The sequence below is a fragment of the Symphodus melops genome (assembly GCF_947650265.1).
Source record: "Symphodus melops genome assembly, chromosome: 19".
NCBI lineage: Eukaryota > Metazoa > Chordata > Actinopteri > Labriformes > Labridae > Symphodus > Symphodus melops.
Genome location: NC_136709.1, coordinates 2,565,380 through 2,585,586, shown reverse-complemented (window position 1 = coordinate 2,585,586; position 20,207 = coordinate 2,565,380). Strand labels below are relative to the sequence as shown.

Genomic DNA, 20,207 nt, shown 5'->3' with positions numbered 1-20,207 from the left:
AATTCATAGCATTGGCCTTAAAATACAGTCATGTTTGGAAAGGAATTAAACCCTCAGGTGTTAACTGGGAAACTAATTTGTGTATTTACATTTGAATATAACTCTCCAACTCTGGATTCGCCCAGAGTGAAAGACGCTTTCCAGCTGTGGCGATATTCACACGCCTCCTCTACGCAAGTGTGTTGAAGTATTGCATCTTTTCATCTCCAATTCAAAGAAAGTCAGACTCTACTGTTGTTTGTGCATTTACACAACATTGCTGCAGGAGGACTTCAATTAACGCCCACATTGTCTCACAATCATGGAGACACTTGGAGCAAGCAATTGGGAGGAATGGTCTGCCCAATCTGAACCTGAGTGGTGCTTTGTTATTGGACTGCTGTGCCAGTCATGGATTGGCCGAGAAAGTTTATTGTGAGATGCTGGAAAGGCCCCTCGCCAAACCTCTGAAACAAGAGGAACCCAACCCTTTACCTGTCTAGATAAAGATGGATGGATGGGTGGATATATTGCTATTCTCAGCCTTTCAAATAGTTTTCTTATTATTGGCTGATTTCCCCCAGATGAAACTAACTGAGCCAATCCAAACATTTGTCATCAAATATTGACAAATCTTGAAAAGGTCTTAAAAAAAAGGAAAAGGCCGACTCTAACAACGGCCATCTCTTTAAAAAATCTTCCAGCCAAAACAACCACAAAGGTCACCTGTTCCTACTCCTTAATTGAACCACAGGAGAATCCGGGGGAAATTGTACTATGTCATTGATGTTTTAACTCTAATAAGCAGTTCTGTGCTCTTACATTTCTGACATGTCAGCTCCTCTGGTGGTTCTGATCCATACATTTTTTTGTGGAGGCCAAAACCTATGAGTCCATCTTTGGATCAGTACTCATATCCGTGAGATTATTTTAAAAGGCTTTTCTTTTTAAATATATTTCCCTTAGCTCATCATATTACTGTTTTTTGAGTCCTATGGAAGGAACGGGTGGAGACCAAAAACAGAGGACTATAGGACTCTCTCTCTCTTGTGACAGGTGGCTACGGTACACAATTTTTGTCAAGCTTTGGTGCGCTTGACAAAGTACAGTCTGAAAGAAAACTAAATCAAATGAAAAATACAACACTGCAACTTCGCCCCTGAACAGCACCGAGTCCACGTATGTAAAAGCGAGCTTATTACTAACCACGTATTTTCCTGGGAGCTCCTGATCTGTCATGTCTCGTATGTTCCTTGGGCTCGATGGTGGGAACAGCCTGCTGCTATGCTGTTAACTTTGAAAATATATATTTGCCATGACGTGGTCACCAAGAGTGTTAGCTATATCTGCTTGCATTTGCTATGAATGTGTGTATATCTATTTTTACTAAAGGACTATAAATATTGTTTTTCCCTGTACGGACAAAGTGAGACAGTGATGCCTTACTGTTGGAGAGAAAAATCCAGTATTTATTTGATCTGCTGCAGAGTCTGAATGAACATATTCAAATGTATACACACACACACACATCTGCAATAATGATTTTCAGTAATAAGACGGTGGGCTCTCCACAACCACAATATGACCAAAAGTCTTTGAAATGGGACACTAACAAGCTAACTGCTCTTCCTCTTGGGCTTTCCTCTTGCACGCTGAAGTCAAAGTGGATTTCATCTGTGAATGCTTTTGTGTACGTGTGGGTGTGTTTGGGGGGATGGGGTTAAAAACACTCCAGTCCAGGGTATATAAGTGCATATGACAGAAAAACGGACTTCTAAACCAGGGAAGACCTGCACACTGCCACTAACAGAAGTAACCAGCCAGAGTTTTAATCCAAATGATTTCTGTTTTGAAAAAAACGGAGTGAATACGGGATACGATAGTAAACGGCAAATAACAAACTTTCTGTCAGCAGAAAGTTATTTATGTAGCTTTGCTTTGTTGTTTGCTTTGCTTCATTTCTCTGCTTATGTGACACCTGACTTTAAATCTTTGAAGACGACACTTGAGAGGCTGCCTGCTGGGAAAGACTTTTTACTGATCCATCAACCACTTTGTTCACCTGAGAAGCAGGTAAGTCATGAATCCCATTACCAACATTTTTCTTTTTCTGCTTATTAAGTGCTTTAAGATTGCATGTTTTAACCCTAACCCTAACTTTTGCAAAAGCAGAAAGTATTTCAGAAAATTGGTTTCAGAGCAACATAAGATTGTCTCTAGGTAAGGCTTTTCAAATGCAATGTTTTATATGCACCAAAACACCAAGACAGAGTCTGTGTATCACTATCCTGATTGTGATTCTGTCGTTGTCCTCTTTCAGGACCTTAAATAGACCTCCGAGTTAAAAATAAATAAATAATCTGACCTAAGCTTAGTCAGCCTATTTTATTTTATAGAGAAAATAATGAAGCACATGTAAAAAAAAAATAAAAAAAAAAACAACTCCAGAATGAAGAAAAGATATTGTGGATAAGGAAAAACAACTGAAAGAAAGAGAAAACATGCTCTTACAATGAAAATTATTCTGTTATTAAATGTTGGTGTACTAAATGTGGAATGATACACAGCAACCTTGAGATGTATTTTCTTCATCGTGAAAAAACTCAATGTTGCTTGAGATTCAATATTGTGTCTGTATTTTCTTTTCAACATTACTTTAATAAGTTTGAAGATGATCTTGAGATCAATGAAGGTGGTACTTTCTGTTAATTTTGTTTTCTCTTTTCCATTTTTTTTAAGGATGTCTGAACTGCCGACTTATCCACGGATGTCCACACTGTTGCTTTGCATTCTGGGTATGACCTCGATAACATCTGGCTTCCCTCATGCTCGATTGCATTTCAGGTGACTTTTAATAAATCTCTTAAACGAAACAGACAACTGCTTTATTTTAATGGAACAAGATTTGGAAGTCAATAATATCTATCTAATATCTTAAATGATGTATGAAAGTATGGATCTTTATGTGAACTGATTCCAGAAGTGCAGATGATACAGAGGAGCATAAACGAGATGATTGGGACGTCCTCTTCCCCTCCATCTCTCTCCGCGATTGGAGCATTCAGATGATGTCAGCGCCCAGCCTTGGAGCGGCATCCAATAGCAAAGAAAGACTGATGAGGGAGGCGTGGCTTTTTGGCCCAGAAGGATCAGAGGCAAGGTAATGTTTAAGCTTTAAAGGCAGGGTTGGTAATTTTTGAAAACTTGCATGAATTTGAAAGTAGCATTCCTTCAGTGCTCCGTCTGCATCCACCTCCTCCCCTCTAAAGCCACGCCCCTCACTTACATGCACAAGTGCAATTGGTCCAGAAGTGGACCTTAGCTCACGCTTAGAGTCTGGGCTTGGGCATGGAGTAGGAAACAAGCAGGGAGACAAGGAGGCGTGTGATTGGTTCATTAGATTGGTACCTCATGTCAGAAACTGGTAAAAGTTTTTACAGGTTTACAACATGCTACAGATGAAGGATTTTCTTCATTACTTTTTCAGAGCACCTGAGTTATTAATCTCTGTCAGGACCTAAAGACAACTTGAAGGAAAATCTTAAAAAGTGGATCTGGAGAAAATCGCTAAGCCTGCCTTTAAGTGGAAGTTTAAAGCTGCCATTTTTTTTCTTTCACTATAATGCATCAATTTTAGAGATCTATGTACGGTTCAATTATTTTGTTGCGATAAAATATTAGATTGTGTTTCGAGGTAATTGATTAAACATATGCCGTTGAGGCGGTTCGTCTCAACACTGTGTGAGTTTTGACACGTTAACATTAAACTCAGTTTAGACCTTTATAACCCCCTTTTTATCAAGCCAAGCTAATTAGCTACGTTTAGTGTTATATTCCCAAATGTCTAACAGGACCATATGTAGGTATGCATTGTGGGTAATGTAGTTTGTGTTTTTAATATGAAGAACTATGAAATAAATGTTTATAGTTTATCTTTGCGTTTCGGTTGGTTGAGAGTTAGTTACCATTCTCAAACGTTGGAAAATGTTGCTTGAGGAGAGGGACATCTGGGGGAACTCGTTTATCCTGCTGCCACATTTTCTTTCAACTTGTATGGAGTAAAAAGTATAAAAAATATTAACATCAATTTGTGTTTCTGTTTGCATGAATGGTGTTGTTTTGTTTCTGAACTTGAAGTCTCGGTCTGTGTTGTTGCAGCGATGAGAGGGCGTGGCCTGCTGATTGGTCGTCTCCTGGCGGCGGCGTGATGAAGAGGAACATGGTGGTGGCTGATGATGCTGCTTTCAGGGAGAAGAGTAAACTCCTCACCTCCATGGAGAGACAGAAGTGGCTCAACTCGTACATGCAGAAGCTGCTGGTGGTCAACTCTTCGTGATAAACGTGAAAAACCCAGAGTCTTCAAAGAAGATAGGCGTGGTCATGAATATTCAGAAAAGGTTGTGCTAAATGGGCAACATTAACGTCTGCTTTATTTTCAGTGAATATGTTGAGCCTCTGACATTTAAATTCTAATTCCTTTTCTCGATTTTATTTTGCATTATTAGCCAAAGTAATTAATTTAATTTATTTATTTATTATAAAATCAGAATTTCTAAGTTTGTTGGTCCGGGTGAATATATTTTATTGATGGACAATTAAATAAAAGTGCACGTTATGTTTTTGATGGATGTATTTTGTGTTTTACTTTGGACACAAGTATTGATGTGAAGCCTGAAAGGAAGGAAAGCAGCCAGGCAATCTCCAGACAGACTCGCTAAGAGAAAAGGATCGCTTCTTTATTTCATAAATCTCTGACTACAATGTTTACATTTTCTTTACGCTCAAACCCTCAGGACAGAACTTGAACGTATTAGCTGCAGTGCTTAATTATGAGAGTTCATTTCTGTTTCATTTATAACCAGTATTTTTTTTTCTATATATATTCAAAATTATATTTTATAAATGAGGACATTAATAAAATGTGCTGGTGAAGTGGTAAGTGTGAGCAGCCTATGTACAGAGCTGTAGTCCTGCAAGCAGGCGGCCAAATATTTTTCTGGATGTCGTTCACCACTCTCTCTCTCTCTGATTTTCAACTCTATCCACTGTTCCATCCTTTTTCTAAATACATTTTCAAAAAAGAAAAAAAAGAAAAAAAGCTTGTTGAACACTAAAAAGGGAGTCAGTCAGTTTCTCATGCAAAATAGAAAGTAAATATCTGTCAGCTGAAATATGAAAATCCAAATAGTGTTTATTTAGTAATGAATAAATCTGTCTCCTGAATATCAGAACACTCCCGTCACATGAACATTATTTTGTCTGTAGTTTCATGGCGGTATGAACACCAGCTCGCCCTGCCTGCTGACCATCTCCTGCAGCTGCATCCTGTTGGTCAGTCTCTGTCTGTCCCTCCTCTCCAGTAGCAGAGCCTCCGTCTGACGGAGCATCTGAGCGGCCTGAGACGCTGGGAGCACGTCCGGAGCTTCTACACCAACGCCGGCCCCCTCTGCTGGTCGGCTGTCGTCTTTCACTCGACCTGCAGTCTGAAATCTGGCTCTGTACACCTGAGGAAACGTCGACAGGGAGGGGGAGTCCGATCCAGCCGGCGTCCCCTCTTCTCCTTCTTCTAATCCATCCTCTGCATCATCTCTGCTTCTCCGCTGTCCATTCTGTGACATTAAATAAAAGGAATATATGATAACATATAGAACAGCAGTACTACACAACTTTAGTTAAAGCATTCAAAATAAAATGAAACGTAGTTCTCGATATAACTCACAAATTCTGTGCATTTCTAAAATGTATGCAGGCAGCATGGACATGTGACTGAAGCTATGAGTGTGTGTGTGTGTGTGTGTGTGTGTGTGTGTGTGTGTGTGTGTGTGTGTGTGTGTGTGTGTGTATTGAACACCTGTCCTGTAGGAAGTCCAAGGAGCATGTCGTTCATCTTCACAAGGCCTTGGTTACCGTGATGAATCGCTCTTGACCTTCCTCTGGCTGTGTGTTTGGGCTTCTCGGCTACGACCGGGTCTGTCAGATGGCAGTCCACCACACTGTCCTTCAGACACAAACACACACACTTTGCGTCACGGTAAGGAGGGACGGATAGCCCAGCGGTTATGTTGTGCGCCCTATGTACAAACTGTCAAGGATCAAACCCAACCTCAGCCTGTTCCTGCATGTCTTCCCCTGCTCTCTTCCCTCAACATTTCCTGTCTCTCTTCCACTGTCCTATCTCATAAAGACCCCAAAAAAAACAACTTAAACATTAAAAAAGAAATCAGCGTCCAAATCCAGTCACACATAAAGGTCCTCAGTCCCTTCAAAATGTTTCTGTGTGCGTGTGTGTGCCAAGCTTACCATCCAGGTCCAGAAGGTTTTTTCCACCTGTTTCCAGTTCACGTAGGATTCGAGGAGGTCACAGAGCAGCCGCATACGCACACACTCCTAACACACAAAAAAATGATAGATTTGGACCTGAAGGCCAACCCATACCTACAGACCTTTTGTTATGTTTCAGCTCCTTGGTTACACATTCTGGAGTTTACTCTCCATTTGGTTAGGTTTTGTACCTGAAAGCATTTTACAGGTAATCCCTGACATTTTGACAGCACACACACTGACCTCCTTTAGCACTGCTGAGACCTGATCAGAGGAGGATGGAGAGGAGGAGAGGCTGGAAAGAAAAAGCTGCAAAAAAAACAGATCACCCTGTTACATTCTGATCCCTTATAATGAATATCTTATATAAAATGCTGGGATCAAAGCTCTGCTGTACTTTTTGTTCTGTTTATAATAGATTGTCACTGTCACTTGCATTTTCCATTTGCCCAACATCTTTTCATTGGATAAAAGAAACAGATTAGAAGCCAGGGAAAAGATCCACAGAGAGTTTTTCCTCACAGCATGAAGTAAGTGTATTCGCTCTTCTTGCATGGACAGCAGAATCCGGCCCTGATGTCTCAGCGAGCCAATGAGCCACTGAAGCTTTCTGAGAGATGCTGAGTCTATCTGGAGGTCTTTGGAAAACTCAGCACACACCTGAGATGCAAATCGACAGAGAGAGATCAGGCAGATAAAATAAAACAAACACATACTTTCTTTACCGGTGCATTGTGGCAGTGTTCTGGTTGCACTTACATGTGAAGGTGTGCATAGTGTTTTATCTAGTTTCTGTACCCTCTGGGTCACTAGTTTCTCCAGGGTTCCTGCAGCGAGCAGCCAACCCAGAGCCAGGAGGAGCGCTCTGCTGGAGCATCGCCCTCCCTCCCTCTCAAACATCCAGTCAGCATAGAAACCAGTCTGCCAGAGACCAGCAGCCACCAGCTGCTTTTTATCTGTGATTGTCACCAGATGAAGAAGAAAAAACACACATTGAATTATTCTGAAAGTACGCTCTTGATCCAACTGTTCGCTTAATGTGAAAGGAGCGACAGAGCCTCTTCTGTCATATTTGAGGCTACAACAGTAAAAAGAAAATCTCAGTTAGATGATTCAATTAGATTCGATCAACATCACATTTATAACCAAGAGCAACTTCCAGATTACATGAGCTGAAAAGTTTTGATAAAAGAATAGCCCAAAAAAGATTGCAAATTATGACTCAATTTTCAAAACCAAAAATATTAAGGTGACATCTCTTTTAAGCCCTGAACCAAATCCACAATGTGACTCACCTCCTGCAAGCTGAGTACAAGACTCACAGGAAACGATTCCAGCTGTCTGAAGGAAGTCAGCGAGAAGCTGCCAAAACTGATCCTCCTGGTAAATCACAGCAAGCAAAAAGATTTCTGTATTTAATGACACACAATGATTCCCAGCTCTTTAAAAAAAAAAGAAAACTATTCAATCATGATTTGTAATAAAGCCTTAATATGAAATTAAGTTACCGGTTATATGTTTTTATAAAGGTCACTGTGCAAATGGATCACGAAGATGAAAAATGTAATTAATCTGAACAGGCCAAAGTTTTATTTTTTGTTGTTATTTTTTATGGATTATGTATTTTTGTTTGACATGATAACAAGTTGACGTTTTTAAACTAATTTGTCTAACTAGCTTGAACTGGACTTATCTTACTCCTTAAAGTATAAAGTCGAGAAATAAATAAAATGAACGTACCACCTCGGGTCCACCACCAAATTTCGCCCGCCTGAAGGACTCCGGAGCCGGGACCGAGTCCAGGCCGGAGGCCGCCAGCAGGCTGCAGAGAGCTCCGATCACCTGCTTCACCTGCACACTCACAGCTGCTTTACTCCGCTGCATCACGACACAAGCACACTACACATTCACTAAGATCTCATCTTCACTCCTAAAAGACACTGAACTGTTTGAAAAGACGTATTCAATGACATTTTCACCTCACGGAAGGTTCTTGAGTTGTTGATATTTCGCGGCGAAGGCAACAACTTCCGGGTATGAGGCCGTTGCCAAGGAAGCGGATAGAAGATTGACTGCTAAATTGGCCAATTAGAGGTCTGATTCCGTCAGAAGTGGGTTGGACTTTATATGCGTAGTCAGGTGTTTAGCCAAAACAAATCTTGGATTAAATGACAAAAGACACGAAATGTCCTGTTTTATCAGTCAATCCAGTTCTTATTGTATTAAATAGATTACAAGATTACAGGCATATTTCAAGGCAAAAGGTTCAACGGATAAACTTTATTAATTACAGATATCAAAATCATTTAAAAAAACAAACATAAATATCTGACATTTTTATGAACACGTGTCTTAAATATTTAAAAACATTAAAATCATTTTACAAAGATGTTCATTAATAAACATGCTACATGTATAAACAGGAAAATGCAGAAACTGTCATAATGTACAGTTTGTCTTCTTTCTGCACTCCAAAAACTGAACGCCAGACATTCAAACAGTTAACAATTTATGTGACATTGGAATATAATCATATCTAGACATTTGACCTTAGTATCATATAAACAAGAAAAACATTTTAAAAAACACACGAGAGCTTTTGACATTGTGTGGCCTTTATATGCAATTTGATCTGTATTTGCTCCACAGATGGTCCAATAGGTTAAGAGAGAAAGCTTGACCTCTTATTTGTGATGTTATCACCTCTTCCTACCCTGAGACATCAGAGGTTTAAACTCTAGTTCACTAAATTCCTGAAAACTGTTAACAATGAGGCAAACAGTGTGTACACATTAGGCCGACCTAGTTCGGCTTGTGGCCTACATCAGCGTCGTCATTTCACTCGTCGTCCACCTTCATAGTCGGTGAAGTTGTGCCAGAAAATCCCACTCTGCAAACAGTGTAGCTAAAGTCATGGAGCATTTTCTAACTAATCTAAGCGTTACCTTCTCTATCTCTCTTTTAGGATGTTATTTAGGGAGCACAGTGTTTTGTCTTTATAGTTTAATGGGAAGTATTTCCTGAACATTTGCTCCACTCAGATGTCTGCTGACTCGTGTGTGTGTGTGTGTGTGTGTGTGTGTGTGTGTATATAGTATAGTGCTTTAGCTCTTGCTAGAATAACACAGATGTGTTTATAAATCAACAACACATTAAAAACACATTAAAAATCTACATTTTGCACTTCTTGCCTTCTGATGGTCCTGTACCATACAGTCTCACAGGTGATTTGTGATGCGAAATAAAATCATAATGCTGTTAAAAGCATCAGATAATTAATGAAGTCACACTTGACAAAGTCTCCTCAAATCCTCTTTCTGGTCCAAAACCTAAAAGACCTGAAGTACCATAAATTTATTTCACTCTTTAAATTCCCCACAAACCCTTTATTTATATTTTTTGTGCTTGTCGAAGTCGCCAGAATCATTTTATAAAAAGAAAAACTCCACAACAAAGCGTCCAATACTTAAAAGAGTCTTTTGTTGTAGTTTTACTGATCACTCTTCAACTTTCTCCCTCTTCTTCCTCTTCTTGTTTGATGAGCGGGGTTCCTTGATATGACAGAAAAAGATATTTTCAGAGTAAAAGTGCAGACATGGTGCCTTTCTATGTCAGGAAGGAAGGCCTTTTTATGTTAAATTGACTCAGTTGCTTGTCTAGTTATTTCATTTTTTCTTATCATACATTGTTTTTATCAGGTCTCATGTTGTAGGTTTTCTAATTAATATTTTTGCAGATTTTATTGTAACTTAGTTTACTGTTTTGTTTGTTCCTATGACAAACTTTGTGACTGTGTTTTGAAGAGTGTTTAAAAATATTTTTTTATTGTTATATTATAATTGACCAAATGAAGCTGAATGTTTTTCCTTTAATTTCTCAGCCTCTAGACGTATTTCTATAAACATTAACAAGTTGCTGTTTTGTCTGAGGATTTTTGTTGTTTTTTAATGTTATGATGATTCTAAGAAATAAATATTACATTTGTGTGTTACAGAATGTGAAAAATTCAGATATCCATAAAGTCGCGATTGTTATTATTTATTTATATTTATTCTTTTGTCGACACTTTATCTTTGGTTAAACTTTTAGTATAGCTGCTCTGTCGTTCATTTACTGCTCCGTGTGCCTTAACAATTGCCCCCTGGGGACAAATAAAGTTTTTTTAATTGAATTGAATGTTTATTATAAAGTTCAGTTTATAGCATTCATTTATCTGGGACCTTGTTTAATGAGAAAACCTTCAGACTATGGATGAGCAAGACTCATTTCGACCTAAAGTCTTTTGATGGAGACTAGAAAAAAAGAAAATTCACGACCTCAGACTAATTCAAACATTTACCAGTAAATTGACTTGAAAGAATTACTTTATGTTGGAAATGATTCAGAAACTACAGAGCAGTAAAATACATTTTAATACGCCCTTAACATGTACAAAAGAATTTTGTTGCTGCGCCACTGATTTCTAAATTATTAAAGGTGATTGTCTTTGAAAATACTCTTACCATCTAGTTTCTTCAGTTTTGGGAGTCGTTTCGAGGCTTCATCCATCCAGGTTCCTTCAGCTGTGCATTTCTCCTCCAGAGGATTTCCAACAAACACCAGGTCTTCGAGGCACGGCAGGTCAGCGAGCCTCACAAACTCTCCTTAAAAAACAAAGATGATACAAAGTGGCACTGTGAGGATACCAACAGCAAAAAAAAAAAACATCTGCACATTAACTAAAAAACATTTGCCAAACATGAACAACTATGAAATAAAGAGACAAGCAGGCTAGACATTTCTACTGTAACAACAGAGGAGTGCAACCTTCACTTTAGTTGTTTTACAGCCAAGATGCAGCTTACCCCAGTCTTTGACCAGGTTGTTGGAAATGTAGAGGACTTTGAGTTTCTTCATGTTGTGGATTCCCTTCAGCTTCTCGATGATGTTGTAGGAGATCCACAACTCTTCTAATGTTTCCCCTACAGCCTCCTGCATGAACACAACGAGATACAAAGCCACAAATAATATACATTTAATGTGTATAGAAAGCATGTGTTATCTCTATTAAATGATTAAAACAAACTACAAACTCTTCATTCTGGTTGTATGTTACTGACCAGCCCAGTAAGAGCTTTGATATTGTTCCTTCCTAAAGACAAGATCTTCAAGTTCTCTGGAAGCACAAAAACACACATCACATTACTGTGTGTGTGTGTGTGTGTGTGTGTGTGTGTGTATGTGTGTGTGTGTGTGTGTGTGTGTGTGTGTGTGTGTGTGTGTGTGTGTGGTTGCACTGTTGGTATGTATGCAGTCAGTACTCACTCAGGCCGTTGAGATTGGTTATTTTCTCGATGCAGTTTGTGGACAGGGACAGCTTTCTGTGGAAGATACAGTTCATTAACGAGAATGTAAAGGATGATTTCGTAGTTTCAACAGATTCAGTGTTAAAGTTACAGGCAATGTTCACGCTGGGAGAAACAACGTTATAGGAGATCGACACAGTTTGATCTGCAGTTGTATTGTTTGTTTGTTTTTTGGGGGGGGCGGGAATAAGTAGACTTAAGTATTTAGCTTATCACTCATTTGAATGTTTAAGAAGTTACAGAAATTTGATCTCAAAGGCTATTATTTTGAAGCTGTATCCTCCTTATCTCCCATGACGAAAGGAAGAATTGACAAGTGTTATGATAAAGACAATGTGCTGTGGCCTGGATCAAAAAAAGAGTGTAATTGAATTTGTGCAAAAAGATGTGGACTTCTTTCATATTATCTCGAGCGTGGAGACTCTGGGAATAAAGATGATCAATTCATGTCCACACGACGTGGATAAAGCTGATTATATTTGTATTACCTATTAATTTATACTAATTAAATTCAACTCATCAAGACGAATGTCAAATAAGACTTCTCTGAAACAAAGTAAAAGTTGTTACTATCTTTACAGTTTTAGTTATGACTCCGGCGTACCACATACAGTATGTTACACGAACCGCCATAAAACACATTAGCATGTTAACGTGTATTTATACAGCATATCAAGCTTTTGAGATAAGAAACAGTGAAGGTACAGTACTCACTCGCAGTTGATGAGTGTGGAGAGAGAAGCATCCATCTTTTCTATCGGAGGAATCTTACCGTACAGTTTTATGGCTGTAGCCTCGCTCGCTTTTTCTCCTGACTTTTCCTCCTGTGCACACACACACACACACACACACACACACACACACACACACACACACACACACACAAACATCCATTTAAAACACTACTGACATTCCTGACAGACACACTCCAATGTTGGCTTTTCTCGGGTCATTAGTACAATAAATCATTGTTATTTGTAAGTTATCGGATGTCCTCCTTTCCTGTATTTGCCATGGCCTTTGATCTGTACAGTCTGATGACTATATTACATGGTCACATTTAAAAGAGAAACGTATCTTCTCTTTGTCACAGAATGACTCAAACCAAATAGTCACTTATTAAATTAGCTAACAATGAATGAAGGCATAAAAAACAAGTGAAAATAAATTCTGTGTTTTTCTGTCTAGTTTGTTTATCACTCACCCATTTGGCCAGAGCCTCCTTCACAGTGGTTGCTTTAGCCTGCAGATACAACATGCCATTCAGTGAGACAGGAAATAGCTGGATTATTATGTTATGATGAGAAACAGCAGACAGACAGGTACACAAAACAAGCTAGTATCAAAACACACTTTTTACTCAGCTGTTAATATGCTGTCTTTATAATTATTATTATTATTATTATCATTATTATCATTATTATTTTTATATCGAGACTCCACATTCTTGGTAGACATTTTCCACTCAGTACTCCATTTATAAGCAGAAAAATAAATGAAGCAGACCCGGCTGAGTTCATGTCAACGGGCTATTTAACGCCACTTTACAGATTTAGCTAACCAGCTAATTAAAGTTAGCTTAAAGCAACAACAACACTGCGTGTAATTGTAATGTCACCGACAACTCTCAGAATAAGTGATGACACTCAGGATGCTTTAAATTAGCGTATTTACACACACAAAAAGCAAGGATAAACGAACACAACAGATAACAGAAACACTCACCATGTTGATGCTTGATGTCTGCTCCGGTTGCTATGGTACTGAGAGGCAGCCTACAAGTTGCGCATGCGCAGTATGGCTAACTGTGCATGACCCAGTTTAGAAAACAATTGAATTTGAGGATGAGCAGACAAATGTTCTTCTACTGCAGCAGATAACTTCCCTACATGTTAAACAGTAAATGCACTGTTTGAATGGATCATGTATTAGCTCTTTGCAACGTGATACTTTCTTTTCTCATTAACATTAACATTAAGGGGAGAAATCAAACTATTTTTAATTTATTATATTACCACAATTAGCATCTTCGTTATGACTTGATGTTTAGCCTTTTCTTATGTTAAAATAAAGCTCTTATTGAACATAATAAAACATTAAACAAACCATGATTAGGAAGCAAACTAATACTATAACTTAAGAATAAATTGTGCAGGAGAAAAACATTTTAAAAAGAAAGTGCTATTTAGGCTAAAACAAAACAGATAGACAGAAAACATACTGAAAAGGGTGTTAAAACAGACGAAACAGGAAAAGCACATTATATATCTATAGCACATTCAAACAACAGTCAGGAAAAAATACAGACTTTAAAACGTACTATATCATTGAAATCTAAAAACAATCAGATTATATATATATCCTCTCTTTTTGATTCTTGATTTGTCCTGTCTGCCTAATTTGGAAAGTTATTGCCAGATTGCAGAATATTTTCTACTTTTATTGTTATTATTGTTGTTGTTTTAAAGAAAAACTGATAAAAAAAATATTGATAAAAAATGGCAATATTTAAGCATACATCGTTGCCACATTATGGTGCTCCTATACATCTGTATTGTATAAACCTCCATAGTCTGTAAGAACTGAAAGGGCATGTTCCCAGGCTGAGATTGCCCTGCAGCTCGTTCCCATGTTTTGGGGCGTGGAAGGAAAAGACAGATTGAGCAGCTCAGTCCGGATGTTTGTGACCAAGCAAACAATTTCCTGCAGTGATCTAGTGTAATAACTACAGGAATAATATGTCAGTAAACCCCCAAAGTACTGAAAACAAGTCATTATAATCCGTGCATCTTCGATATGCCTTTGACTGTTTATTGACTTTAATGTGGATATATGATCATATAGAAACAAATTGGAGCTGTTAAACGATTTTTGTCTGATTGTTTGTTTTTGTTGTGGCATGATGTTTTCATACAAGTCTTTAAATACAAGTTTTTAGTCTCTTAGCTCACCTGACCGTACTTACAAACCAAAGATAAAGTTTAGTTTTATATTAAGACAATGTGAAATATTTCTACTGTATGTCTTAATGCAGCCAATTCCTCTGATATAGAGCATTGCAATACTGCCCTCTTGTGTCAACACTCAGGTATTATATTTTTTTTCAGGCCTTGACTTTATAGTAACCTTGAATTTAACAGTGAAGGTTTGATGTTTAACTCACAGGAATTTAATCATCGGGTAATAAATTGTGTAATAAATAACAGACGAAAGAACTTATCAAATCAAAGACGCTGCAATATGCAATTTGTCTGACTGTTATGCACAGTGGGAAAACGAAATATAATAAATATATTTTTAATCATACATGTACAGTATATTCACTGAATTATGTGGTGTTCATCGGTGTTAGGCCCTGCTGTCTTCTGCATCTCGCCACGAGTCAAGATCAACTTCACACTTTGTGATATATGTTAAAATAACCCATATAAACAACAACAAAGTCATGCACACTACTCTTGCTCATCATTGACATTCATTATTTTTAAAAAATCACAACATTTGGTCTCTCTGAACTGTTGTAAAGTATTTGTCAAAAGAACATACTTAACAAACGCTCAGAGGTACCAAAACGTTAATATTTTTTTATAATACATTTCGAGCAAGATACGTATGCAGAATATTTTTTTTCAATATCGTTTGATGTCATATGCACTTCATGTGATGGCTGGATTTGAATACACCTCCTCTAAAACATTGTTAAAATACACCTTAACAAAAACAAACATGAATTTTCTCTTTCTTAAAGACAGTCAAAACATTCAGCATTAATTGAGACAACTGATAGTCACATATTGATGGTCTTAAACCTTCAACCTCCAAGAAAACAACTTACTCTGTTGTAATGGTTCTCAGCTGGTCTAGCCTCATTACCCACTACCCCATTCACCATCTCAACCAATAAGGTCTGTTTCATGAGAAATTGTGCAGTTTGGACCTCAGACGGTACATGTGACAGAATGCAGAAATAAAACAAAGCAAAAAAAGGTTTTAAAAAGGATTTTTAGACTTTTTGATATTTTTTTTTTCTCCAGACACACTTTCCCCACCCACTGAGCTCAGCGACCCACTTTTAGGTCCCAACCACCAGTTGAGAAGCACTGCTCTATAATGGGTCCAGCAATAGATGGTTATTGAGGAAAACAAATTCCCCCTCTTCCAAGATTCTTTATTTCTCATGTTTCTTCATTTAGCATTGGCCTTTTAACTCATCAAAGGATAAATTATTTACATAACATTTACGGAGGAGTAGATTTAACAGAATAAAGCAAATGTAGAACTGAATTATGTTTGGTATCATTTTGTGTTGTGTTTTTTACATGATTTTCTGACGTGGCCTATATTAACATCCACGAACCAAGTTGTTCATTGTTCATAATACTTACACCTCTTGTACCAAAGTGTTTACATGATCAACATTGTATTATTTTAATATTTTACATGCTACAAAAGCACATTTTTATAGCTTTTAAAGCATATTTTTGAGTGATTGAAGGATGAGAACTGTTATTGCTCACAAAGAGCTTGACCCAAGAACTGAACCTAAACACTCACCTGTTCTATTTGCAAGCAAAGGAAATCTACTCTGCACTAAAAATAGAGTTGAAAAAAAAAAAACACTGAAGGGACATGTGGGATGGCCTTCAGGGTGTCCCTGCACTGGAGATAATATAAAGGACCTAGCAGACTGCCTTTCATCTGAAGAACATGTAATGGATGCCCTCCAGTCTGCCCTTGAAATGAAGACCTCCACACCACCCTTATAGTGCAGACAATGTTATCCAGTGCTATATTAGCTGCCCCACATGCAGGAAAGTTTTCTGCTTGTTGATTCCAAAGTATAAAGCTGTTGTCCTTTTTTACATTTTTAACCTCTGCCCCTGGTTCCCACGCAGCTGTCAAGGTGATGCACACTAATTACTCCAATGTGATCTTTTCAAAGGGTTTCAGATAGGTTCTTAACTAATAGAGCTGTTATGTGACTTAATCGAGGGCAGGGTCTTAAGATCAGAGTTGAAAATAGTTTTTGGGAAAAAACAAACAAAAAAATAGATACTGAAGCTCCAGGGCCATGGAGGCGATCTGGTTATTGTATTTAGAATTAAACTGCAAGATGAACATAATGTTGACAGGAAAGAACAGAAAATCAAAGAAGATTTTGGTTGGTTCATTGATCGTCCCCGAGTCTATAGGAATAACTTTAGCAGTAGAAGAGATATATTATTGGTCTCAGCTGTAAATTTCTTAAAACAATTAGCAAACTTGAAAAGGAAAAAGTACATATTTAAATATTAGCATTTCATTGAAAAAAACAAAATATCTTTCAAATAGCAAAAGATGTCAGGTCTGTTTTTCACCCCGTACTCAGTACTCATACAGTCATCACTGTCAGTGGAAGAAGTGAGCTCACCTGGACAGGTCGTCTTTTTGGCACGTGCAGGCGGTGTTCAGTGTCACAAGCTAAAACAGACAGCTCAGAATACATCCACTGCAACTGCAGAGCGGAAACCTGTCTCAGAATCACTGTTTTCTGTATACGTCCAAACAAAGTACACCGAGAGATGACATCTGACTGAATGGTCGTCAGTCTGAGTAATTGTCAGAAGCTTTCAGACAAATCAGCATCAGAATATTTAATAAGGAGGCTTTAATATTCAGACATTTTGATTGTGTTAAAAATGGACTCATTTAATGTTTACTGTCAGAAATATATTCAACTTCTTGATTATTTTCCTTCATCCCCCATCAGTGTTTGCTGCAACAAATGCAAAGTGTGTGTTACAGCTGCTTCATAATTCCCCCTTTCCCCTTCAATTTGAGCAGAGTTTTAATTAAATATCCAGGAAGTGGATTAAGAAGGAGTCACTGAGGAGCTCTTAAACAAAGAACGTGACTTGAAACTGAAACCTCAGGTTTAGGTTTGCAGAACACACCAGTCATTTCCTGCTCTGACGATCTGCTTCCCATTTATCCACAGTGACAGATCAGATACCATCAGTGGTGAATATTTTACAGGAGGCTTATTTGTAAGACTGACGGTCAGGTCGGGTGAAGGAAACGAAACAAAGAGATCAAGGACAAGGAATGACCTTGATGGTTTACCATTTTTGGAAAAATGTTTGGTAAGCTTTTATTCCAAAGCTTAAGAGGAGACAATTAAATCTCCTGACTGTGTGTTAAGTGCAGGTTTGGAGTCGGCTTAACATAAAGACTAAGCAGACTTAGGTCCTGTGTGTGAGTTGCATGTTTCTCAATGATAGCTTGGAAATTAAAAATTCTCCTTTGAGATTAATAGTAAAACAACAACTTGTAATTCATTCAGTTTTCTCGTCTCGTTTAGAAACAGTCTTGTTCCTGCCAGGATCCTTAAAGGATTGCCACGAAGAATGAGTTTTGATTCATAAGATTGCACAGAGAAATGCAAACAAGAGCAGTGCAACATGTTGAATCTATAAAAGCAGAACCATCGAGGAGAAGAAGGGGACAAGCTCAACCACACTGACTTCTGTCCATGATGCATTTTGAACATGGCTCAGACTACATCTTAAGGACTCTGACTTACTCAGGTAATGGGGACTGGTTGCAGATCTGGTAAAAACCCTTTTACCAATATGTTCACACATCTTACTGTGTTCCACCTTAAAGATAGATTATGTTCTTACTTTATAGAATAGGGGAAATCAAACTCTGATACTCCAAAATGAAGTATTCCTTTACATGATAGAGTGATCTGAAAAAGAGACTACATGTATGTGTTTGCACTGTAGAGGATATGGGGGAGAGGGTTTGATACCCCTGAGCTTCCTGTTGACTTATAACATGATCTGAAGACGTCTCAGGGATGGAGATAAACCTCGCCTTTGACATTTACCATTGTGTGCTTTTTAAACCACTTGATTTATGACTGCAGCAACTGTGAAAGAGTTTGGTTCCCTTCAGGTAACAAAGTGTAATGTTACAGGTCAAGTGACTGCTCAGGGTGCGTGAGTGTGGAGTGGGCTGGGTCTTGTATGGAAAGACTACATAAGAGACGTTTGACAGTCAAGTGATTCCATGCGCCTTAAACGATGGACGTGTTTGCCTGACTGACGATGCAACAAGCTGCGGCTGAAGCTATGAAAACTTGTCATACAGAGGTTGATCAAAAGCCAGACTGGTCTGATTCAAACAGGAGCAGAAGGTTCGGGCGATGGGGACTGAATTTTGCTGAAAGAAAAAGTCGTGCTCTTGAGATCAGCGGCCGTCAGACTGACAGACCAGCGATTGATATCAAAAAGAGATCGTCTGTTTATCAAGCTGCTGCAAAGTTGACTGATACTGCACATGTCCTGAGCAGGTCCAAATTTGTCACAGGACTCTCAAAGCCAAGACAAACCACAGTCATCCATCTTCCGCCTATCAAGGGATCAAGAACCATCTCTAGAAAAGGAACAGACGCTGGTAAGGCAAACAGAAAGAAATCGGAAGAAGCTAAAGAAAATCATGCGTTTCATGTTTTGGTAAAACAGTGTGGGCAAGTAAATCAGGAGTCAAACAAATTCAACAAAATCAGTGTTGCTCTTACAGCGGGAAACAAAGCAGCCATTAAAGATTCAGAGACTCGCAGCAGACGGATTCAGCAAACCTTTGATGGTCATCCAGGCAGAACATCTTCTCCAGCACCAGCGGACGCTCAAGAAAGACAAAAGAATGACGCCAGTGATCCCGGTGCCAATGACGGGTGTACGATGAAGGCTAAACATGATGCCAGTCCCTGCAAAGAGAGGCAACAAAGACGGTTCTGCTCCGATGACTCAGACATTGAAACTGAATCTGAGCTGACTGTAGACAAAGGTCGTCCAGAGTGGCTGCTGGAAGACCATGATGATGATGAGGATGATGAGGATGAATATTACACGGAGCAGAGGATCACAGCGTGGATCCTTAAAGTCAACTCCAGCCTCTTCTCATCAGAAAAAGACGAGCCAGGACATTCGAAACCTGCAGAGGAGCAAGATGTAGCGACCATAAAGATAGTTTACAGTGGAGACTGAACTGGTGAAGGGAGATGTCGACATTACGCCTCAGGCCTTTGTGCTAACTGGACACACTGACTCTGAAACAGTCAAATAAACAGTCAGACTCAATAAGGTTTGATTTATCTATTGAAATATAAGGACACTATGGAAAAAGTACAGTTGCTAGAATCAATAATATCCTCAGAAATTCACAGACAAATGTTTGCTGTGTCTTCTGTCATCCTCCTGGAGCTAACTGAGCATGTGCAGTATGAATGTCATGACTGCGTGTTTCTGATTACTTCCTGTAACGATCCGCAGTCTCCCCTACACTGTAATTGTGTACACATTATTTCATACACGGAGGAAGACTCAGAGGTCAAGCACTTGACCTTTGACCTACAATCGACCCAGAAGTCGAATGTGGAGGTGAAGGCTGTCGGATCATGAAGCAAAATATAGTGCACCGCTGCTTCCTCATGGACAGAAATGAAGCTTGTGACACAGAAAAGAACCAGAGGCTACGTTTTCCTTGCAAGGGAAAAGCTCACACGAGGCTTCCCTT

The 20,207-nt window shown here is 38.6% G+C and overlaps 3 protein-coding genes across 4 annotated transcripts; 1 reads left to right on the top strand and 2 right to left on the bottom strand.

Moving 5' to 3' along the window:
• Positions 1-1,976: 1,976 nt before the first annotated feature.
• pth2 (parathyroid hormone 2) lies at positions 1,977-4,544 on the top strand. The gene is made up of 4 exons (XM_079369507.1): positions 1,977-2,052; positions 2,719-2,823; positions 2,960-3,139; positions 4,138-4,544. Exons 2-4 carry the CDS (start codon positions 2,720-2,722, stop codon positions 4,313-4,315), a joined length of 462 nt encoding a protein of 153 aa, XP_079225633.1. The 5' UTR covers positions 1,977-2,052; position 2,719; the 3' UTR covers positions 4,316-4,544.
• A 608-nt stretch (positions 4,545-5,152) lies between these two features.
• Positions 5,153-8,472, bottom strand: tedc1 (tubulin epsilon and delta complex 1). The gene is made up of 8 exons (XM_079369504.1): positions 8,041-8,472; positions 7,596-7,680; positions 7,060-7,256; positions 6,823-6,960; positions 6,544-6,609; positions 6,280-6,366; positions 5,831-5,977; positions 5,153-5,588 (listed from the first exon to the last, which is right to left on the bottom strand). Exons 1-8 carry the CDS (start codon positions 8,182-8,184, stop codon positions 5,247-5,249), a joined length of 1,206 nt encoding a protein of 401 aa, XP_079225630.1. The 5' UTR covers positions 8,185-8,472; the 3' UTR covers positions 5,153-5,246.
• A 93-nt stretch (positions 8,473-8,565) lies between these two features.
• On the bottom strand, positions 8,566-13,441 carry dnal1 (dynein, axonemal, light chain 1). Of its 2 annotated transcripts, XM_079369503.1 has the most exons (8): positions 13,371-13,441; positions 12,850-12,888; positions 12,360-12,469; positions 11,605-11,660; positions 11,400-11,455; positions 11,145-11,271; positions 10,803-10,943; positions 8,566-9,851 (listed from the first exon to the last, which is right to left on the bottom strand). In XM_079369503.1, exons 1-8 carry the CDS (start codon positions 13,371-13,373, stop codon positions 9,805-9,807), a joined length of 579 nt encoding a protein of 192 aa, XP_079225629.1. In that variant the 5' UTR covers positions 13,374-13,441; the 3' UTR covers positions 8,566-9,804. The 2 variants fall into 2 exon arrangements, with proteins under 2 accessions (XP_079225629.1, XP_079225628.1); XM_079369502.1 differs by lacking the exon at positions 13,371-13,441 and having other exon boundaries at positions 12,850-12,912.
• Between the last annotated feature and the right edge of the window lie 6,766 nt (positions 13,442-20,207).

Excerpts from the sequence above, each read along its gene's own strand:
- pth2 (XM_079369507.1), top strand. The coding sequence starts at position 2,720 with ATGTCTGAACTGCCGACTTATCCACGGATGTCCACACTGTTGCTTTGC. Across the intron at positions 2,824-2,959 it reads CATGCTCGATTGCATTTCAG|AAGTGCAGATGATACAGAGG; the intron begins GTGACTTTTAAT and ends AACTGATTCCAG. Across the intron at positions 3,140-4,137 it reads CCAGAAGGATCAGAGGCAAG|CGATGAGAGGGCGTGGCCTG; the intron begins GTAATGTTTAAG and ends GTGTTGTTGCAG.
- tedc1 (XM_079369504.1), bottom strand. The coding sequence starts at position 8,184 with ATGCAGCGGAGTAAAGCAGCTGTGAGTGTGCAGGTGAAGCAGGTGATC. Across the intron at positions 7,681-8,040 it reads TTGGTGGTGGACCCGAGGTG|GAGGATCAGTTTTGGCAGCT; the intron begins GTACGTTCATTT and ends GTGATTTACCAG. Across the intron at positions 7,257-7,595 it reads TTGTACTCAGCTTGCAGGAG|ATAAAAAGCAGCTGGTGGCT; the intron begins GTGAGTCACATT and ends TGACAATCACAG.
- dnal1 (XM_079369502.1), bottom strand. The coding sequence starts at position 12,903 with ATGTTGTATCTGCAGGCTAAAGCAACCACTGTGAAGGAGGCTCTGGCC. Across the intron at positions 12,470-12,849 it reads AGGAGGCTCTGGCCAAATGG|GAGGAAAAGTCAGGAGAAAA; the intron begins GTGAGTGATAAA and ends GTGTGTGCACAG. Across the intron at positions 9,852-10,802 it reads AAAACTGAAGAAACTAGATG|GAACCCCGCTCATCAAACAA; the intron begins GTAAGAGTATTT and ends TGTCATATCAAG.